This window comes from Mastigoproctus giganteus, chromosome 4, assembly GCF_048544385.1.
Source record: "Mastigoproctus giganteus isolate SK-2022 chromosome 4, ASM4854438v1, whole genome shotgun sequence".
NCBI lineage: Eukaryota > Metazoa > Arthropoda > Arachnida > Uropygi > Thelyphonidae > Mastigoproctus > Mastigoproctus giganteus.
The window spans coordinates 159,525,291-159,549,892 of NC_143578.1; the positions used below are offsets into that span (position 1 = coordinate 159,525,291).

Consider the following 24,602-nt stretch of genomic DNA (forward strand, 5'->3'; position numbering starts at 1 on the left):
CTGAAAGTTTCAATCGGGTAAGCAAGGATTTGAAAAAGGTCAGCTTTTTCCAAAATGCCTGTATTTTAAGCCACACCATATATAGATTTGGTTTCACCTTGCAAAAAAAAATTTAGATCATTTTGCTGCAATATCTCTGCAGAATTCTACTTTTGACAACTCACACTGTTCATTCAGTTCCTCAAAAAAACTTTTGAGGAACTTTTGATTTGTTTTGACAAACATAAAAGTGTGGCAAGTATTTGTCCTTGGGACAACCAGTGCACTTTAGAATAATATGGCAGATCCACTGAATGTAGTTGACAATACCCATAACTTTATTTAATGTGTCACTTATAACAGTAAATCTGGTGCACAGATTCTACTGATGGATACAGTGAAAGGAAATCAAAGTACCTGGATCTAGCAATATAACCTGTTCCAGCTTATAAAGTAACCGCCCATGTGGGACTGAATCAAATGATTCGCTGAAATCCAAATAAACTATGTAGAAATTACTCCTCAAAATAGCTAACCAGATTAGTTAAACATGATTTTCACTTTACAAAACCATGTTGAGTATCCTTCAAAATTCCATTTCTATGTAAATGATCCTGAATTCTGCCCTTGAACATTGTGTCCATGATTTTCTCTACTACTGAAGTTAGAATAACCAGGTGGTAATTTCCCACTTCACTCTTAGAACCACCCTTATGTTTGGAGAAACACTGGCACTTTTCGAATCAAACGGAATCACTCCTGAGTCTAGTTATGCTTTCATAATTGGCCTCAATTGTTCAATGTACTCACTTGCCACGTCCCTTAAGATTACAGGGTATGTGCCATCAACCCAGGGAGCCTTACCGGCCTGTAGGCTCGAAAGTTTTTTTCATTAAATAAACGTGAAATTTCAACATCATTAATAACATTTTTTTCAACTTCACTCCGACAATTTCTCATTGACACAAAGGGTCTCTGCAACTTCAGCTGAGGTATCTAATACTGTCCCATGTCCATTACATAATGGTCCAATTTGGTTTGTCCTTCTCTTCTTTGCATTTATATGTGAAGAATTCCTCCCCCCCTCTTTTCCAGCAATTTCTCATAATCTGCTTTCGTCAGCCTAACCTTTTCTGTGGCACTATTACAGATCAATTTGTAACTGTTATAGGCTTCAGCACTTTTTATTGCTCTGTAACTTTTCAATGCTGTCTTTCTCAAATAATCTGGCAACTTCATTATTCATTGAACTTGGAATCCTCCTCTTTGAGTATTTTTTAATGGTATACTAGGGGGGATTTGCCCCCCCCCACCCCTGCTCACTTTGCTTTCCCATTCCCGTGCATGCTTTTCTATGCAAAATGTAGAGGTACATGGAGTAACTGAAATCTGTTCTATGGAAAAGACACCTGTCGAAACACACCAGTCGATATCCAATCAAGAAATGACCTATGTAATTATTTACCTGTGCATGTGTAGTGTGTGTGTGTTATTCTCAAGACTGAATAAATATCACAGTAAAACTCCAGAATGGTGTACACCCTCCAACATGGCAGCAAGTAAAACAGACGGAAAGCAGTGATTGACAAGTGACTCCCATATTTCTACAAACGGACAGGAACAAAGCAGTGATTGGCAGATGCCACTGCTTTCCCCGCCCACTATTTTTCTTCCTAGGGTGTTTTTCCTTCACATTTGCCGCTGTTTTTAAATTGGGAATTCATTTCCCCATTTTAAAACAGCGTGATGAAGGGATAAACACCCTACCTAAGCTAAGCCACCCTCCTCGACAACACAAAACAATCAGAAAAGGGAGGTGCTTTCATCTGTCAATTATCGCCGTCTTCCTCGCTTTTATTGAACTACCTGCTGGTGTATATTATACTGGACTTCAGCCCATATCACTATGTAATTATTTACCTGCGTTTACATAGGTCACTTAGGAAAAGGCCTTTTGCTTCAGGTTCCATAATACGTGAGGAATATTATTGCATCCGAAAGAGCAGGACTAAATTATTTAACTGAAATATTTACAAACTATACAGATATTTAAAATATTTACAAAATACAAAACCACAGTATTTACAAATACTCTGTATACAATATTCATTAATATACAAAAAAACATTACAATGGAACATCAAATGTTAGATGGAGAATCACATGCACGAGGTTGTTAGCGTGTTATGGAGGCAGTTGTCAATGATTAATTGCATTTGTAGTGACATAATTGTCTCGCCCTCTTCTCCTGTTGGCCCAAATAAATATCACTAGAAAGAAAACTTTTAATGTATAGATAGATAAGCATTCAAAGCTTCTGTGATTAATGTTTTAAAGGTATACCATAATTCAATTGTATTCGCTCTGTGCGATATCTACTCAGTTAATAGAGGCCATGTATTACTTAAAGCATCATAATTTCCTTTTCTGAAATTATAACTTATTCCTTTGCCTTTAACTACAGCTACCCCCCCCCCCTCTCTCTCTCTCTCTCTCTCTCTCCCCCCCCATCGCCCACCGTAGAACTCTGTGATCACTTCCTGCTATTGGTTACTGTACTGCCAGCCCTATGTCATCTGGTTCATGAGTAACGATGAGGTCTAGAAAATTCTTGTATTAGAACCTAGTACTCCAACCCACACATGGTACTTATTACTGTGTATGGGTTGGAGGTTGAGAAAATGAAAGAAGATATTTGTTGACATTAGACTTGAACTTCTGTAGATTGTAATTTTCTTAGGAAATACAGTAAGCGCCAGTGATCGTGATCATGTTTGCCAGTTGAATTTTGATTCTAATAAATGGAGATTCTAATAAGCGAAAATTGACAAATATTATCCACAGGCTATAAAAATAAAGTTATAAAGCACAAATTTGCACTTTATTACGAAAAGTTTATTACCAAATTTTTTTTTTTTTTTTTTTTTTTTTTGATTTGGTAGTTGTTGGCGCATCGGCTTCTGTGGCCATATTGCACCTCCCAAGGTTTTTGCAGTACTTTGATCCAAGCCCGAGGCGGGAATCGAACCCGCGACCTTTGGGTTGCCAGGCAGGTACTTTACCCACTCGGCTAGCCCGGTCGGCTTATTACCAATTAAATGATGCATGAAAATTGAAAGAATATTATCCACAGGTTAACAAAATAAAAATATATTTATACTTACGCACATAGCTTAATTAATATACATATTAACTAAACAAACACTTTGTAATATGATTATAATTTATTTTAGATTGTTTTAAATTATCATTACAAAATCTATTTACAGATTTTTTCAATATTGTATAACAGTCTATATTCATGATCACTTGCGCCAGTTTCTTCCAACGCTCTCCTCAGAACGGCTATAGCTTCACAAGTTTGTCATTTGTAACTGGAATTTGGTCTGATTCATCTTCATTTTCCTCCTCCTTGATGAAATTATCAGTAACAGACCTAACAATTTCTTCATTTGTTAAAACTATAGTAACTACTACCTGTTTATAACAGATTGTACAAACAAAAAGGACCAATAAACTGAAAACTGCAAAATGTTTTTATTGTTTTATGGTTGTGACCTCTAGAGACCTCCAGAAATCTGATTTAGAAAAATATCACAAAGTCATTCAAATTTGATTCTGAAATTGTTCAAACTGAAAATATGATTCTAATAAACGATGAAAATGCAGTGTATTTAATTGATTCAAATCAGTTCTTTGAATTTTGATTCTCTAAAGCAGCTGATTCTAATAACCAGTGATCACTATAAGCGGCATTTACTGTACATATGAAGGAAGGTTGTTGAATGATTAAATCAGGAAGAAGAAAAGTTGGTTCCATGATTAAATCAGGAAGAAGAAAAGTTGGTTCCATGATTAAATCAGGAAGAAGAAAAGTTGGTTCCATGAGTTTCAAGTTGGACAGTGAAAGGATGTTTACTGGTTGCAGCACATGTTCAGACTGCTTTGAAGGAAAGAGCGGGAATTATAAAAGCCAATTCAGAAATACAGTTCCCACGGAAGTATCCATAGAAAAGGCAGGCAGCAGAAATAGAAAGCCACTATGAGACAGAGTGGAGAGACTCTATTAATGAACCTAACTGACCTCTTCTGAACAGAATCTAGAAGCTTGAGAGAGGTTTTGGGTGCACTAGCCCAGATGTGGAAACAACATTCCATGGTAGGGTGGATTTGTGGTTTGTACAGAATTAACTATTGGGAATAAAATTAACGCCGAGAGTGAAAGACAAACCCAGTTTTTTAGATGCAGAGGAATGAATATTTGTAATGTGCTTAAGCCAAGAGAGATTAGAAGTTCGGGTAATCCCCAATAGAGATATATCATTTTGGTTAGAAATCGGAGTGTCACCAAAGACAGGAGCAGAAGAATCCTTTTTTGCAAGATATAAGACAGGACTCAGTTTTAGAAGGATTAAAATCAAATAAAATATCTTTGTCACACTGGAGAATTACCTGGAGATCAGCATTTAAGGAATTTGTAGTAGATATTTGAAAAGTTGAAGCTGTTTAAGCAGGGCAAGGTTTCTCAAACTGGAAGGTGGAACGAAATTCGCTATCATTAGCAAAACTGTTGTTAGGATTTCCGGTCAATGGAAGAAGGTCATTAAAATTACAAGAGGAAAAGGGTGGGGGGGAAAGAACTGAACTTTGGGGAACTCTTTACAGAAGTGATCTAAATGAGATGTATAAGGCCTTGAATGGATTGAGTAGTAATTTTTGGTGAGTAATCTTGCTCAGATTACTTACCTGAGGGAGCATAAATTCATAAATCGAGGAAAGAGAATTGTTGAATAGATGTGCGGAAATGCGCCTTTATTCAGCAGGTGGTTGATAGTTGGAACAAACATCGATCTGCTGTAATGGAAGTCAGCAACTTAAATAAGTTCAAGGCAGAACTAGACAAACATTTGAAGTGAATGGATGGATAAAATGGGAAGGGTGGTTTTTTTTTTTTTTTTTTTGGCTGATGTTATATAAGCTTGCTTTCTTGCGCCATATGCCCTACTAATGCTACTGCTAACACCGGGATTAGTGGAGAAGTGAGAAGATAGAAAGCCATCTGCCATCAACCACAGTGGACAGTCGGAGAGAAAACTGGATACCCAATTTCAAAAAACAGTTGCCAAACCATAAGATGGAAGCTTATTTAGGAGACCTTTATGCCAAACATGATCAAAAACAACTGGAAGGGGGTATAGCAAAATATGATGTGGCCATCCCAATCACCTGACATTGGTGATCCCATAAATTAGAAGTTTTTAGAGAATCTAGCTGATAATATTCTGATTTAATATTCTCTAAAAACCCAATAGGGTTTTTAGAGAATCAGCTGGACTGTGAAGTCTGCCGATCTTCGCAAAATTCACAGGAAATCTTGCTGATCAGTTGGAATAATGTTAGGCTAAACTATTATAAAATTAATCACTAGAATGTCGCATCTGCGTAAGGCAGTGATAAAATCTCATGGAGAATATTTTGATGAAAAATCAGTGTAGGTGTTAATATTAATCATTTTAATAAATTTTGCTAAAAATTTTTCAATGCTTAATTTAAAAAAATCTTAAAATACTTTGTAGTGTGTTTTTTTTTTTATATATTAAACTACATTGTTATAGCTAATTTCAAAAAAATTAAAGAAACCATTGTCATACACTGATTCCAAACTTTTAGGCTCAAGTGTACATATAATTTACCATGGTAAAGGTCAGTTGTGGATATTACACTTTTTTTTACAGATAAAAGGGCATATAACAATTTTTGTTAACAATGAAACTGAATTACTGCTATGCAACTGCACTTTTCCCATTGAGTACATTATGATGTCAGAAAATAATTTAGTCAAAACGAAAAATCCGAATTTTTACTTTACTTTACAACAAAATGCAATTATAACATACCATATTTCCCCATGTATAAGACGCACTCTTTTTCGAAAAATTTGGGGTCTAAAAACTGGGTGCGTCTTTTACAGTGGTTGTAGATTTTTTTACTTGCATTTCCCGCTTTTACGCACTTGTTATCTTTGCCCTCATTGTTTCGCACTTGTTACCGGTATATTAGGTTACATTTTGCCACGTTCTGCTCAGAAAAGATTTTCATACAGCGCTGAATTCAAGTTAAGTAATCAAGTTTGCAAAAGTGAATGGAAATCGTGCTGCTGAACATAAGTTTGGTCCTCCTCCAACTGAGAAAACAATCCGAGATTGACTACGGGAAGAAGAAACCCTACTGAAAATGCCACAGCAGAAGAAGGCCATGAGAAGCAGTCAGCAAAATGGCCTGATTTAGAGAGGGAATTGAGGATATGGATTGAAGAGCAAAGGGCAATTGGAATTCCTGTGTCCACAAATATGGTTCAGCATGAGACAAGAAGAATTGCTAATAAAAAAGAAGTTACTGATTTCAGACAGACGTGCCCAAAAGCTATGAGCAGAAGGTCCTTGAATTTTATCGTTTTGTCAATCAATGTTGGAAGACATCAGTTTCAGTTGGGACAGACTGCAAATATGGACGAAGTCCCCCTTCAATTTGATGTCCCAAGTGTTGATAAGAAGGGGGTGAAAACTAACTGTGAAGACAAATGGACATGAAAAGAGCCATTATACAGTTGTTCTAGCTTGTTGTGCCGACGGAACCAAGCTGCCTCCTATGCTGATTTTCAAACGCAAAACAATGCCAAAAGAAGACATTCCTCGAGGAGTGATTGTCCACGTTCATGACAAGGGTTGGATGGATCAGGATGGGATGAAGATCTGGTTTGAGAAAGTTTGGAGCAGGAGACCAGGTGGGCTCTTATGCAAACCTGCCCTATTGGTGCTTGATCAGTTCAGGGCACACATAACAAAAAACACAAAGAAGATTGCTGCAGAGCAAAAAACAAAACTCGCCGTCATACCAGCTCCAACCACTTGATGTCAGCATCAAGGGGTTGGAGCATTCTTTTCTTTGTCACCATTGTAACGAGTGCACCGATCTTAAGTTAAAATTTGGTGCATTGCTAGAACAATTTGAGTCACTGAAAAAACGGGTGCTTGCCCTTGAGAATAATGTAACTGGGAGCTCGTCGGGGACTCTAGACTCTTGCAACCTACCAAGAGATCCACTCCCAATTTGGGTCCCAGAACAGAATAACCAAGTGTAAACTACTCTGGTTCAAAAGGACAGTTTTATTAGGAGACTCCATTGTCAGAGAAATGGGAAGTATTTTTTGTATTAAGGATAGGTGGACTAGAACCACAGTATGTGTGCCAGGAGCAACTATTAATGTCACTAACAGACTCAGATTTTAAGGGGGGGGGGGTAAAGAGAATATTATTATTCATGTGGGGACTAATGATATTAAACGTACACGATCTGACGATTTGTTGGAAAAATACAGGACCATGCTGAGGAAATTCCGCGAGCTAGGCCATAATGTCTATGTGTCTGCAATTCTGCCCAGACACGATAGGAGGGATTATATGTTGAGAGCCTTGTGGACTAACTCAAGACTTGAAGGAATCTGCAAGGCTTTTGGGTGTAAATTTCTATCAGCTTGGCCCACACTTGTAGGTAGAAGGAATCTGTTTTGTAGAGACGGGATACATTTAAACAAAGGTGGCAGAAGAGTTTTTGCCAGTATTATTGAGGAGACCTTAAAGGTTCAGGGAAACTACTAGTTTGGGGGGGTGGGGGGAAAAAGGGTAATATAGATACATGTCTATCTGATAATATTGGTCAAAGTAACACTTGTACATACCTCAAGAGTTCTAGTTTGTTACTGCAACAGAAGATATTAGCAAGACATTCTGAGGGCAGAAATGTTTCAAATGAGCGGGCAGCTAATGCCAAGGAAGTGAGCTTAAATAACTTTAAGGGGTATGTCAGGGTAGTTAACTATAAAAGAAAACTAAGTTTTAATTGTTTATACATTAATATCAGAAGTGTCATCAATAAACGGGGCTTACGGAAACTTGGTGCCACCCATTGAAACTCATCACTCCCGGAGATAGGGGATGGTGATTTTCAGTACGGTATGCATAATGTAATTAGGAAGGATAGGGAAGATAGGTGTGATGGGGTCATGCTTCTTATCAAAAGCAGTCTGACCACTATGAAAGGTTCCCCAGATTCAGACATTTTCCATGCTAGTATAGAATCTGTATGGTATGAGATAGTTGGAAGCAAAGATATAATGAGAGTGGGAGTAATCTACAGGCCAGGTGATTCTAAAATTTATGATGATAGCCTGTACATGCAAATGGAATGAGCAAGTAAGCATCAATGTCTAATTGTGGTTGATTTTAATTTGCTTCTAATTGATTGGAGCAAACGTGAAGGAAACTTGACATAGGGGACTAAATTTTTAAATCAACTAGATGGTTGTTATTTGTATCAAGATGTCAGGGAAATTACTAGGGAAAAGAATTTTCTAGATCTCATCATCACCCATGAACCAGATGACATAGGGCTGACAATACAGGAACCAATAGCAGTGAATAAATGTGAATAAAAATGTAAATATTTACAAATATGTGTGCTTTTCCTATAGATTTTAGTGGCTAACCTTGACTTTTAGCATCATTTGATGTCGTCTCCTTATACACAAATGTACACATTGAGTCCACCTTAAAAGCCTTGAGACAGTTACTCATTACTAATGACCTTTAATCAAGCGTACAAACTTAAATGTAAATAGTATCATAGAACTTACATCGCTTCTATTATTTGGTATCAAAACAGGATTTATGAACAGATATATGGCCTTCCTATGGGCCTAGGAATCTGAGCCCCTTTGTCTGAGATCTAACTAGCCTCTCACTTGAGCAAAAAGTACTTCAACCGGTCCCCTCAAACATCAAGTTACACATGAGATACGCCGATGACATATTACTGATAGGTAACAAGTCAACCATCGATACACTTCTTAACACATTCAATATAATACAATACATGAGAGGCTTAAGTACAACCTGGAAGTGGAAACAGAGAACAAAATAAACTTTCTCAACCTTACCATATACAAAACAGGAACAAGGTTAGCCACTAAAATCTATAGGAAAAGCATACATATTTGTAAATATTTACATTTTTATTCCTACCATCCATTAAGCATCAAAAGAGCAGTTCTCTACAATCAAATTCATAATGCCAATATACATGAGGATTTATCCATCGAGTTACAACATCTCCCAGAGAAATTTCATAACCAGGAAATACCAACCATGATTAATTAGAAAAACCATATACAAAGCTGAATACAGAATTAACAACCCAAATAATACAAACCGTGATAAGAAACCAGGAACTCACATTGTCCTTCCCTTTCATAATCAATACGCTATACGTCTTCATCAAGTTTTCATGAACACAGATATAACGCTGACGTTTTCATCATACAAACTGGGTTCTAAGTTCAATACATATAAAGAGACACACAAGTATTCGAGGCAAGACTTTATTAATATCATATACAGTCAGTCCTCGTATAACACGTTTTTACACTACACGAATTCGATCATACACGATTCATAAATAGGAGAACGATATCTTATATAACACGAACCGAATTTGCTTATGCACGATTCGCCTTTGTTTACAAGAAATGGCAGTCAAACACAGAATCACCCCAACCGAACGCAACATGATAGGAATGAAGAGAAGATTCTGAAAATGTATTTATGTTTTTTATATCAGTGAAGGGGAAACACATTTCGCCATAATAACGTAAAAACCAACACAATTCCAGCTATCGGTATAATCGCCAATGCAATTAGATCAATCGAGTTTACTACCAGTTTATAACAGATTCCACTGGCAGAAACACAACTGGAAATTGTTTTTATTGTTTTATGGTAGTAACACCTAGAAATGTGCTTTAGTAAAATGTGAGGTGTTAATAGTGTATCTCTGCCTTTATGGTGTTGTTTATTCAGTTGCTACACGCACGCAGCTTTGTTTATGTGTATCAAGCTTGCCTCTTCATTTTATAATTGTGCTTTATTCCCTAAAAATGAGTAAAATTCTTAAAAGGTGTGGCGTGCTGGTGAAGACACTACAGATTCAGAGAGAAAAAGAAAAGCAAATATCGATAAACAGAGGCGGACTGGATCAAAAATTCTTACCCGGGAAAATTTGTAGTGGCTTCATACTAGCGTTTATGGCCAAAATCACATCGGCCTTACTGGGGAATAAGCCTTTAAGCCTTACTGGGGAATCCCACCGGGGTTTCCCCAGTACAGCTTATGGCCAGTTGGCCTTTGTCGATAGAGAAAAAATATGAAATTGTGAAACGCTTCGGGCGAAATGAAAGACCGTGTGATATTGCACGTGCTACAGGCCTAAATGAGACAATGCTGAGAATTACAAAGAATGCAGAGAAAAAAAACTTTCATAGCAGGAACAACTCAAAGTGTAATTAAAATCCATTAGATTAAGACACAAAGAATTGGAAGAGATGGAACGGCTGTCATCTGTTTGGATAGAAAATCAAACAAAAAACAAGTTTGCTTACGATAGAAGCAAAAGCATTAACAATATTTTATTACGTAATAGTCGTAATAAAATACATAAGTATTTTATTACAATTATTTATTGTGCTGGTAATGTTTTGGTTACAAATGTGTGTTCAATCTTGGATGGTTGGCACCTAATCCTATTTTTCCCATAGGGCCTGTTGTTTATATTGCACGATTTTGCAATGCAAAATCGTGCAATATAAACAACAGGCCCTATGAGGGTTTCTAGGAACACAACTATTGTGCTGTACGAGGACTGACTGTACTTGATAAGATGCTAATCGGACTGTACAGCATGATACATAGCAAGTATTATGATAAAATTTGGCACCTCCAAGACATCTAATACACGTGCGTATTATTCTGTTTCAAAACCAGCCAAACACATACAGAACTCACACAACATGCACATTCCTGTAATCACAACCTGTTAATTGATTCGGCAATTACAGTAAAATGAACACTAATTAGAAAATGGTTCAGTACGAAGCTCTCATTATCGAATGGCTTTGGCAATACACTTCATTAAATGTCATCATCATCAGCCATTTTCAATCCACTGCAGGATGAAGGCCGATCCAGCAACTTTCCAGTTCCTTCTGTTTTGAGCACTGGCCATCCATTTACTACCCAAAAACTCATGAATTTCATCTATCCATCGTCTTCTTTGTCTTCCAGATTTTCTTCTAGCTCCTCTTGGGTACCATTCTGTTATTTTCTTAGTCCATCTGTCATCGTGTCTTCGAGCTATGTGTCTGCCCAAGACCATTTTAGTTCTTTAGTTTTGATAAGAATGTCCTTTACTTGAGTTTGCTGCCTAATCCATGTGTTTCTCTTCTTATCTAACAGTCTGATTCCCAATATAATTTGTTCCATTCTTCGCTGTATAGTTCTCAGCTTCTCTTCCATTCTTTTGGTGAGTGCCCAAGTTTCAATTCCATAAGTCATGGTGGGGAGTATACATTGGTTCATTATTTTACGTTTCAGACAAACTGGGATATTGCTCTTCAGTATGTGACTATATTTCCTGAATGCTATCCAGCCAAAATATTCTTCTCTTGACTTCCAGCCATTTATCATTATTACAGGTAATAACTTGTCCCAGATAAGTATATGACTCCACTTTTTCAATTACTGCTCCTTCAATCATTATTTCCCTTTCTGTGGCATACTTGTTCATCGTTACTTTTGTTTTAGCAATATTCATCTTTAGTCCAAAATCCTTACTAACTGTACATAACTGATTAAGATTTTCCCTCTAATTCTTTGGGATCGTGGCTTATGACCACAATGTCATCTGCAAATCGTAAATGGTTTAGGTACTCTCCGTTCACGTTGACTCCTTTCTGCGACAAGTCTAATCTTCTGAAAGCTTCCTCAAGGGCAGCAGTAAACAGCTTCGGAGATATTGTGTCTCCTTGTCGAACTCCTTTCTCGATTTTAAATTTCCTACTGTCTTTGTCTAGTCTAATAAAGGAGGTAGCACTCTCATATATTTTCTTCAAATTCATAATATATGGGGTGGTAGTAGTAGTAGTGGCATGTGATGCAAGAAAGCAAATGTATGAGCTTATGCAGCATCAGCCAAAAAAAAAACACACCATTCCCTCCAAATGCCTGTCCAGTTCCTCCTTAAATTTATTCAACCTAACATTAACAACCCTGCCAACCTTTGTATCATCTGCAAACTTCGACATTAAACCTGATATACCTTCATCAATATCATTGATAAATATACAAAACAACAGTGGACCTAACACCGAACCCTGTGGGACTCCACTAATAACATTAGTCCAAGAAGAGCAGCACCCATTGATTACCACCCTCTGTCTTCTCGCACTTAACCATCCTTTTATCCATTGTAGCAACTTACCCTTAATACCATTCTGCTCCAATTTGTACAATAGTCTTCCATGCGCAACAGTGTCAAAAGCTTTCCTGAAATCCAAATATATGATATCAAAATTATTTTTTGCATCCAGTTCCTGTGTAACCACATCATAATATCCTATCAAATTTGTCAGACAAGACTTTCCCTTAACAAACCCATGTTGTATCTATGCCTTGTCTTTCCAGTGCCCGAAACATTGCCTTACGCTGTATGGAGTCAAATGCCTTTTCATAATCCACAAATGCCAGGCATAATGGTGTTTTATATTCGTTTGCTTTCTCCAGTAGCTGTGATATTACGTGAAGGTGATCCATAGTTGAGAATCCTGTCCTAAAGCCAGCTTGCTCTTTAATACATTAAATGTATTAAACACTAAACCCCCCATAAACCTGTCCCCCATTTGGAACTTAACACATGTGAAATTTCCGCATGTATTGAACTGCATCACAGGATATAAAATTTCTTTAAATAACTTGCATTCTCTACCACACAATGCTAACTGGAGATGAAAAGTTCAAAAGTTGCCGTTCACAACTATTAGCTTTTTCTCATTAACTACTCAACTATCAGTGGTAACACACAGGTCCTATATATGACAACCAAGAAATGGGATGTGCACTTCTCTTTCTTGAGCAAGTATTTTAATTATTTTAATTCTTTTAAATTGTAATCATAATTACAACCACGCAATAGTTATGTTCCATTTATATCATTTAAGTTTATAATTCATGCAACCATGCTTCTTCCTTAATTTTCAATACACCAAAACGGATTATATGAAGTGAGTACTGTAAATTAAGTTTTTTGCTATTTTAAACTATGTCACAAAATTATTTTAAACTAATTTCAAGTTAATTATGATAGTATTAAAAAAAGAAAGACTCCGGAGAGCCTCACTGCATAATAATATTGAACAAAAATTATTTCCCTGCACAAAATTCCATATCAACTTTAAAAAAAAAAAATTTTAATTTACCACAACTCTTTCCTTCAGTGGAACAGATTGTGAACGGGTCAAAACAGTATGGTTATTTTCTGTTCTTGTTCCTACACTTCGTGTTGAAATTTGATTTGGCTTAACTCCAAGAAATACTACAGAGTCACTGAAAGACAATAAAGGTAATTATTAACGAAATATGTTTAAGGTTTTGAAATTATAGCATATTTCTACTGTAGCAAAGCTTAATGTCTAAAAACATAATCCAGTTCATGAGGTGAAGGAATTAAAATGTCAGAAAATTCATTTAATAAATAATTAACTAAAATTAATTAATAATTTTCTTACATGTACAGAATTATTTTAATTCTGTATATGCAAGATTAAAAATCCTTTGAAACTGGAAGAAAACAGCAGCATTAATTTTTGTAAACTAATAATTTTCAAGCACTGTAAACAATTAAAGAAGAAAAAAAAATTTTTAATTTTGTACAATCAAATTTGTAACACCATAAAATTAGCATTAGTAAAAGCATTAGATGCAAGAAAGCAAGCTTATATAGCATGAGGCAAAAAAAAAAAAAAAAAAACTCATTTCACTCATCTACTCGCTCCCATCTACTCACCGATCTTCTGCCTTGAATCTATTCAAGCTATCAACTTCTATAAAGTATTTAAGGGCAAAGGCCTCATGCTACGAGGTAGAATGACTAATATGTAGGTTAGAGCAAATGCATCATTTTAACATAGCTATTTCTCAGCGGATATCACCACCTAGACGGCACCGTTTCAAAACTTATTGGCTTCTCATCGGTGGGCGGGCAGGTACCCTGGTTGCCGTCTGGGTGGTGGTATCAGCTGAGAATAAATAACAATAGTCTTCTCCACTGGTGAAGTGTTATTTATTCGAGGTAGTACAATAACATGGCAACTTGTTGTGAAGGCAGTCACAATATGAGATAACCAAAATGATGCCAATTTAATTAATTAATTTAACTACATTGGTAGATAGCTATGTTAAAATAATGCATTTGCATTAACCTACATATTAGCTATCAACTTATATGAAGATGGAAGTTTGTTTCAGAAATCCACCACCTGCTGGCTAAAGGCAAACTTGTACCCATCTATTCTACAACTGTCTTATCTCAATTTGAGTTTACACAACCTCAGGTTTATAATCTGAGCAAGAGGAAGAATCCCATCAGCATTAAGCATGCTCAAACCATTCAAAGCTTTATACGGCTCAATCAGATCACCTCGCAGGTGCCTAGTCTCCAGACACTGTAACTTGGAAAACTTAAACTTTTCTTCGTAAGAGCAACTCTTTGTTCCATTCACTAATCTTGTTGCCCTTTTCTGTACTCTTTCCAACAGCTCTATATCCTTCTTAAAATGAGGCCTACAGACCTGTACACAGTACTCAAGGTGTGGCCTGACCATTGCCTAATAGGTGGGGATAATCACATTCATATAACCGCTAGAAAAATTAGTGTATAACATTGACAAAACACCATGAGCTACTCTTGCAGACCTTTTGCACTGCATAGAAAACTTCATATCTGCCTGCAAAATTACTCTCAGGTCCTTTTCATTCTCTACCACTGTCAGTGTAGTACCACACAGTTGATATATTACTCTGGAGTTACTGTTTCCCATATGCAGTACTTTACATTTGTCAATGTTAAAATTCAGTTGCCACCTCTCAGCCCATCTGCTCAACTTTTCTAGATCCTGTTGCAGCTGCGTACTGTCATTGGGGTCATTAACAACCGTGCCAACCTTCGTATCGTCTGCAAACTTGGACATTAAGCCTGATATATACCATCGTCAATATCATTAATAAAAACGGAAAACAGCAATGGACTCAACACTAAACCCTGGGGGACTCCACTAATAATAATAGTCCACGAAGAGCAGTGTCCATTGATTACCACTCTCTGTCTTCTCCCACTCAACCATCCTTTTATCCATAGCAGCAATCTGCCTCCAATGCCACACTCTCAAATTTGTGCAGCAGCCTTCCATGGGCAACACTATAAAAAGCATCTCTAAGGTATAAATATATGATATCGAAATTATTCCCTGCATCCAGTTCCTTTGTGACCACATTATAGTATCCAATCAAATTGGTCAGACAAGACTTCCCCTTAACAAAACCATGCTGTGTCCGAGCTATAACTGAAGTCTTGTCTAGATGATCCTGCAATGCTTCTTTAACTAGTGACTCCATTATTTTCCACCAGAACAGAAGTTAAAATAACAGGTCTGTAATTACTTGTGTCACCCTTTAATCCCCCTTTGTGAATTGGAGATACATTTGCACATCTCAAGTCTATCCCCCCCCCCCCCGCTTAGTCAATGCTCTCATAATTATGGCTAAGAGTTTTCTTACTTCCTTTGCTGCCTCCTTTAACATAACTGGATAGGTCCCATCCACCCCAGATGCCTTTCTCGTGTTTATCTTCAATGATTTATTCTCCACTTTACTCTCAGTTATTACAAAATCATCTAGCTCACTGCCAAAGTTTAATTCACCTCCGGCATTGCCCTCCCTGAATAACTCCCCATGTGTGAATGTAGATGCAAAATACTCATTTAGTTTGTTAGCTACCTAAGCAGGATCATCAACAGTTGAACCATTGATATCAAGTGTACCAATCTGTTTCATTCCCTTCCTTCTAGAATTTGCATAAGTAAAGAACTCTTTGCTGTTTTTCTTTGCACCCTTTGCCAAAGATTTCTCGTAATCTGCCTTTGCCTGCATAATCTCCTTTGTGACTTGGTTACAGACCAGCTTATATCTATCATAGGTGTCTGTGTCACCCGTTAATTTATATGTATCCCATGCATTTTTCTACTCTGCCACATGCCACATTAGTTCATCTGATATCCATTTAGGCCTAAACCTTGAACAATATTGTTATAAAGAAAACAATCTGGAAACCGAATTACGATATTTAATCAATACATTTGTAAAAAGTAAAATCAACACCTGCCTTCATTAAAACAGTATTTTAAGTAGAATACCAAAATCATTCTTCCATATCACGCCCAACATGCTAAATGGCTTTAAAATATATTTTCCAATAATACTGTTCTTATATTTTCCTCATACAGTAGCGTGTGCAATTCAAATGGTTATTAAGAGACTTTTAGTATCCATGACACCACTATTAAATTTGAATCTGCAACAACAGTAAATATTAGAGTTTATTATCCTCCACTTTCCTCTCAGTTATTACAAGATTATCTAGCTTACTGCCAGAGTTGAATACACCTCTGGCATTCCCCTCGCTGAATAACTCCTCATGTCTGAATGTTGATGCAAAATATTCATTTAGTTTGTTGAGCAGGATCATCAACAGTTGAACCATTGATATCAAGTGGACCAATCTGATTCATCCCCTTCCTTCTGGAATTTACATAAGTAAAGAACTCTTTGCTGTTTTTCTTTGCATCCCTTGCCAAAGATTTCTCGTAATTTGCCTTCGCCTCCCTAACCTCCTTTGTAACTTGGTTAGAGATCAACTTATATCTATCATAGGCTTCTGTGTCCTGTGTTAATTTATATGTATCCCATGCATTTTTCTTCTCTGCCATATGTCTCATTAGATCATCTGACATCCATTTAGGCCTAAACCTTGAACAATATTTCTTAGTTGGTATATAAAGCCTAGTAGCTTCCAAGATAAGTCCTTTGAATGCTTCCCATTTTGAATTTGCTGTTGGTAACATCATCGGTTGGTCCCACTGTATAGAATTTAAATACTGTCTCAGACCATCATAGTCGCCTTTACGAAAGCAATAACCCTTCCCTTTACTCCTGATGGTAATTACCTCTTTGAGTAAACCTCACTTCAGCACACTGTGATTACTGCCACCTAGTGGTTCCTCTATCTGCAGATTCTTAATGCATGAAGAATCACTACTGATAATCAAATCAAGAGTATTACTCCCTCTAGTTGCCTCCCGAACATGCTGATGTATAATACAATCATCCAATAAATCCACAAAAGCATTGCTAGTGTGAGTGACGAATCCACAAATTCCAGTCAATATCTGGGAAATTAAAATCCCCCATTATAAGACTCTGATTTACTGGCCCACTCTATTTCCCTGTACAGTTTCCTACTGTACAGTCTGCTACTCTCAATTTTGATCTCCCAATGCTTATGTCACGCCAAACTGACTCGACAGTGCACTGTCCAGCGATGTCGACTGGCTTCACTTCCTTGGATTTTGTGTGTTTCTTAATGAATAGCATAACACCTCCTCCCTTCCTATCCTGTCTATCCTTTCTGTAGATGCTGTACTCCCCAAATTCCAGTTCTGCATTCCTTATACCTGTGTGACACCACGTTTCTGATATCCCAACAATATCCGCCTTTGATGCTTTGAGCAATACCTCAAATTCATCAAATTTACTTACCAAACTCCTAGCACTGGTGTACACGCAAGTATACATGCACCTGTTCCTTTTCTTAGCTACCCTAACACAATCCATGTGTTTACTTGTACTGCAATGACTCCTAACAATCTCTGAAATAACCTGCATCTTGTTTTCCAGGCTTCTGCTCATTCCAATAGAAGCAGTGCAAGAATCACTTTCACCTCTGCCAGTGGCTACTGTTAATCTATTAGACTTTGTATCTCCCCCAAGCTAGCAGTTTTCCGACCCACCTAACACTGCCTCGATAGCATCAGCAAATATTCTTGCACCCTTTCTATTTACCGTATTTCCCCATGTATAAGACACACCTTTTTTCGAAAAATTTGGGGTCTAAAAACTGAGTGCGTCTTATACAGTGGTTGTAGATTTTTTTTACTTGAATTTCCCGCTTTTTCACGCTTGTTGTATTTGCGCTCATTGTTTCGCACTTGTTGCCGGTATATTAGGTTACGTTTTGCCACGTTCTGCCCAGAAATGGTCCAGAAAAGATTTTCGTACAGTGCTGAATTCAAGGTAAAAGTGAATGGAAATTGTGCTGCTGAACGTAGGTTTGGTCCTCCTCCAACTGAGAAAACAATCGGAGACTGGCTACGGGAAGAAGAAACCCTACTGAAAATGCCACGGCAGAAGAAGGCCATTAGAGGCAAGTCAGGAAAATGGCCTGATTTAGAGAGGGAATTGAAGATATGAATTGAAGAGCAAAGGGCAATTGGAATACCTGTGTCCACAAATAGGTTCAGCATGAGACAAGAAGAATTGCTGATGAAAAAGAAGTTATTGATTTCAAAGGAGTACACAATTGGTGCTTCTGGTTCGTGAAACGGAATGGACTAAGCATGCGTACACCCACCAGACTTGCCCAAAAGATGCCTGAAAGCTATGAGCAGAAGGTCCTTGAATTTTATCGTTTTGTCATTCAATGTCGGAAGACACATCAGTTTCAGTTGGGACAGATTGCAAATATGGACGAAGTCCCCCTTCAATTTGATGTCCCAAGTAACAGAACTGTTGATAAGAAGGGGGTGAAAACTGTAACTGTGAAGACAAATGGACAGGAAAAGAGCCATTATACAGTTGTTCTAGCTTGTTGTGCCGACGGAACCAAGCTGCCTCCTATGCTGATTTTCAAACGCAAAACAATGCCAAAAGAAGACATTCCTCGAGGAGTGATTGTCCACGTTCATGACAAGGGTTGGATGGATCAGGATGTAATGAAGATCTAGTTTGAGAAAGTTTGGAGCAGGAGACCAGGTGGGCTCTTACGCAAACCTGCCCTATTGGTGCTTGATCAGTTCAGGGCACACATAACAAAAAACACAAAGAAGATTGTCCCAGAGCAAGAAACAAAACTTGCCGTCATACCTGGAGGCTTGACATCCCAGCTCCAACCCTTGATGTCAGCGTTAACAAACCCTTCAAAGCTGCCATGAGAGACGAATGGAACCGATGGATGAAGTCTTCTGGGGACAATTTGACACCAGCAGGAAGAGTGAAGAAACCAACTATACGAGAGGTTTGTACCCGAGTGAAAAGATTCTGGAATAATATCCAGATAGAGATCGTTGTCAAGTCATTTAAGAAGTGTGGCATTTCAAATGCCATAGATGGAACTGAGGACGAGGCAATATATGAAGACAGCGATTCGTCATCAGACACAGATGAGGACAAGCTAATGGATGGGAGTTTTGACAGTGATGAGGAGTTGTATGAATTTTATGATGAATAAAACTTGGGTTCAATAACTTTATGTAATATTTTTTTTTTCAAATTTCGGGCCCCAAAATTAAGGTGCATCTTATACATGGGGAAATACGGTAAGTGTATCCCATCCCTGTAGAAGCAGTCCCTTCTGTTAACAAGTACAGACCAGGCTGAAAAAAATTCTACCCCTTGAGCCTTGCATAATCTTTCCAGGGCCGAATTGATCGACAAGGCTCTCATCATATACTCCCTCCTATCGTGTCTGGGCAGAATTGCAGACACTTTCAAATTCAACCCTAATTCATGGCTTTTTTTCAACAGTGACCTGTACTTGTTAAGTAATTCTGCCAGTCTCCTATATGTGGGCAGCTCGCTATAGTTACTTATAATGCTGATTCTGAGATCTGAAGCTAGCTATACAAGACCTTGGAAAGTAATGAAGAAATACTAAACATTTTTGCAAAAAGCACTAGTATTAAATGGACATGTCCAATTGAAATTCCAGGTGAAAGCACTGCCATAAGCAAATACGTGGGATGTGTTAGGGTTACAGAAAACATGAAAAGGCAGATGTATGTTTCTATACTACTAGGGTCTTCTCAATAAATCTGATGAATTCAAAATAATGGTTAAATAAACTAATTCTGATATGACAACAATGAATAACCAAACAGCTATACAGAGAAATAGAGTGGGCCAGTAAATCAGAATGTCTTATAATGTGAGATGTTAAATTTCCAATGCTGACTGGAACTGTTGGTAAATCACACACTAGCAAGCCTTTTATAGATTTACTGTATGACTGTTATATACAGCAGCATGTTAGAGAAGCAACAAGAGGAAGTTATATTCTTGATCTGGTTACTATCAGTAATTCTTTATGCATTAAGATTCTAAATCAAAAGGACCCACCGGGCGGCTGTGACCACAGTGTACCAATGTTGGATTTAATTAAAGACAACTATTGTCAAGAGTAATTGGAAAAGCATTTGCTTTCATAAGAGTGACTACAGTGATACCAACTGATGACATCAGCTCAGAACTCTAAATGGGAAGCATTCAGGAAAGTAACCATTGAAGCTACTAGGCTTTTAATACCAACAAAGAAATATGGTTCAAGACTCAAAACTAAATTGATAAAGTAAGGCCTAATGTAGCAGAGTGGTCCGGGGGTTCAAGCTCTGGCTACTAAATATGATTAACCTTTGTATTGATTAATTTATTGTAAAGTCCACTGACTTGGTGGCCGTGCCGGAGTATAAACAAGAACAATTTTTTTTTTTTTTTTTTACTGAGACAGAGAAGGAAAATGCAAGAAATGCATATAAATTATAAGGTGATACAGAAGCCTCTGGTACATAAAGATTATTATTCATTTATTATTATTTATTTTTTTTTTTTTTTATGAAAATCCCAAAAATGAGGTATTAGAACAGGAATGGGGAACCTTTTTACGTTGGATGGCCATATTTTATTTAACCAAGATACTACAAAGGGTACTAGGAAAGTTTTGCAATACAGCTTTGTTTATTTAATTTTTTCAAAGTAATTTCCTCTACATTCAATACACCTCTCCATCCTCCGAAACCAATCTTTAAACCAGTTCTGCCAAGTTTCACTAGGGAGTAAAGCACACTCGTTGTCCCAAGCCCGTAGAAGGTCCTCATCACTGGACAACCGCCTCCCTTTTAGCTTCATTTTCACATGCAGGAACAGTGCAAAGTTGCAGGGAGCAAGGTCTGGACTGTAAGGAGGGTGCTCGAGAAGTTTCAGTCCTGTCGTGGTCAAATATTCAGTGCAGGCTTTGGCGCGGTTAGCTGGAGCATTATCGTGATGGAGGTACCAGGTGTCCATTCTTGACTTTGGCCGCAGGTTCTTCATAGATCCAATGACTTTAGGCAGGCATTGTTCAGTATACCACTTAGCTGTGACTGTCTTCTGCGTGTCCAAAACAACACGTTCCACAATTCCACTCAATTTGAAAAATACAGCTATCATTTTCTTCTTTACATATCAGGATTTTCTGACAATTACGGGTGTGTCATCATCATCAAAGACCCAAACTTTGTTTTGAGCCTTGGTCGGCAGATCGTAATAGTACAGCCAAGTCTCGTCACCTGTCACGATGTTGTTCACATACCGAGATTGTCCCTTATCAAACTTTTTTAACATCTCCCGGCACCAAGTCACACGTCGTGTCATCTGCTCTTCAGTCAGTTGATGCGGCACCCAGAGAGAACAAAGTTTCTTCACGTGCAAATGATCTTGCAGAATCGAACGAATTGCTGGTGCATTTAGGCCCAAAGTATCCTCTATCTATTGGTAGGTCACTCGCCTGTTTTCGTCAAGCATTTTCCTCACAGCAGTAACGTTTTCCTCCGTAACTGACGTTCATGGCCTTCCCGGCCTCTCAGAATCCTCCAGAGTGAAATTTCCCCTTTGGAATTCTCTATACCACCTGGATATCGTTGTACGATGTGGACAATCATCATCTAGTGCAAGAGTCATTTCTTCTAAGCACTGGTCTATGGTTAAACCACGCACGAAATTATACCGCAAAACTGTCCTTATCTCATTTCGTGACCACGATGCCATCGCAAGCACTTTACACTCTCACTACTAATGAATAACTGAGCCCGTCGACTTGGCGCGGCAGCTACTATGCACGTATGAACATGTCTCAACATGCAGCAAAAAGCAGTTTCCTGTGATTCATTGTTGCGTCATATTGCAAAACTTTCCTAGTACCCTTTGTATTAGACCGCATGCTGAGAATTAAATATATACAAAAAAAATTATATATTTGTAGGCATATTTACAATTACTGTAAGAGGAATTTAAACAAAGAAATTAGACATTTATTTGTTTAGCGAAGATGATAAAATTAAAATGGACGAACTTAGACAGCAAACCATTTAATGACTTTTTTTGCAACTTCTTAATGCCAGATAGTGGTCTGATATTTGGTTCCAACATTGTTGAGCATAGTTTTAATTGGTCCTCCAAGTGAATATCTGTCATCTGAGATCCCAAGCTTGTTTTAATTTATGTCATATATGAAAATGTTGATTCACAACAGTAGGTTGTGCCAAAACAAGATGGCATTCAACGAGCATGTTAACACAGACGTGGATATTCAACAGCATTTTTCCATGTTTGAAGAGGATCCTTCTTCGCATCAAATAGACTTCAGAATATTATCTTCTGAGAGCTTAATTAATTCCATATAGTCATCAGGTACTTTGGAGATATCAATCAAGTATGGATGAAAAGCTAGTTTCAGTGTGAAATCATGTTTCTCAAAATCAGCAAATCTTTCACTGTATTCTTCAATCAGGGAGTCTAGAACAGCTGTATATTCCTTCCTATCACATTTCCTTAATGATTTGTTTGTATCCTGTTCATTAATTACTTTTGCCAGTAAAGGCAAAATTAATTTCAGTGTTCAGCTGAAAGTTTCAATCAGGTACGCAAGGTTTTGAAAAAGGTCAGCTTTTTCCAAAATGCCTGTATTTTAAGCCACACATATATAGATTTGGTTTCACCTTTCAAAAAAAATTTAGATCATTTTGCTGCAATATCTCTACAGAATTCTACCTTTGACAACTCACACTGTTCATTCAGTTCCTCAAAAAAAGCTTTTGATTTGTTTTGACAAACATAAAAGTGTGGCAAGTATTTGTCCTTGGGACAACCAGTGCACTTTAGAATAATATGGCAGATCCACGCTGAATGTAGTTGCCAATACCCATAACTTTATTTAATGTGTCACTTATAATAGTAAATTTGGAGCACAGATGCTGCTGATGAAGGATACAGTGAAAGGAAATCAAAGTACCTGGATCTAGCAATATAACCTGTTCCAGCTTATAAAGTAACCGCCCATGTGGGACTGAATCAAATGCTTCGCTGAAATCCAAATAAACTATGTAGAAATTATTCCTCAAAATAGCTAACCAGATTAGTTAAACATGATTTTCACTTTACAAAACCATTTTGAGTATCCTTCAAAATTCCATTTCTATCTAAATGATTCTGAATTCTGCCCTTGATCATTGTGTCCATGATTTTCTCTACTACTGAAGTTAGAATAACCGGGCAGTAATTTCCCACTTCACTCTTAGAACCACCCTTATGTATTGGAGATACATTGGCACTTTTCCAATCAAACAGAATCACTACCGAGTCTAGTTATGCTTTCATAATTAACCTCAATGGTTCAATGCACTCACTTGCCAAGTCCCTTAAGATTATAGGGTATATGCCATCAACACAGGGAGCCTTACTGGCCTGTAGGCTCGAAAGTTTCTTTCATTAAATAAATGTGAAATTTCAACATCATTAAATATATTTTTTTCAACTTCACTCTAACAATTTCTCATTGACACAAAGGGTTTTTCTTCTGTAAATATTGGTGGAAACTGTTGAGTTCATCTGCAACTTCAGCTCGGGTATCTAATACTATCCCATGTCCATTACATAATTGTCCAACCTGGTTTGTCCTTCTCTTCTTTGCATTTATATATGTGAAGAATTCCTCCCCCCCCCCTAATTTCCAGCAATTCCTCATAATCTGCCTTTCAGTGACTCAAATTGTTCTAGCAATGCACCAAATTTTAACTTCAGATCGGTGCACTCCTTACAACAGTGACAAAGAAAATAATTTCCACGTGATCTAGGATTATACACTAGGTCGACCCTGGAATACATGCCACAGGTTCTGCAAAGGATAAAATCATGACTCACCCAGAAATCGCCATCGGCTATTTCCGTATAAGTCATGGTACCCTCTGACAAAGCCTCCAAGTCTGACGGCCACCACTAATAAAGATAAACCAAACAACAATCACGTTTTCCACCCAAATTAAGTACCTTGGAGTGATATTGGACAAAAAATTGATCTTCCAGCAGCACTTAAAATATATACGCATGAAGATCAGGGCCTACACCGCACTGGTTGCTAGAGTTGCTTGTAGGGACTGAAACCTCGGCCAATGTACACTCCATTTCTACTTTATAAAGTTGCCTCCAGGGTGTGGTTTCACAAGGCCACATCTGCTATCAACAAGAGAACAAATGACTCAACTCAAAGAACCATCCTACTCTCCACCTGCACCTGCAGAACAGTGAGTACTCATGACCTGC

The 24,602-nt window shown here is 37.6% G+C and overlaps 1 protein-coding gene across 2 annotated transcripts in view; it reads right to left on the reverse strand.

Moving 5' to 3' along the window:
• The window catches only part of LOC150087142 (uncharacterized), a 167,698-nt gene that overhangs the window by 38,829 nt on the left and 104,267 nt on the right, over positions 1–24,602 (reverse strand). For both annotated transcript variants that reach the window (XM_090371844.1, XM_090371843.1), the window contains exon 5: positions 13,343–13,469. In XM_090371844.1, coding sequence (XP_090227970.1) covers positions 13,343–13,469 — 127 coding nt within the window. The remainder of the gene's footprint in view (positions 1–13,342; positions 13,470–24,602) is intronic.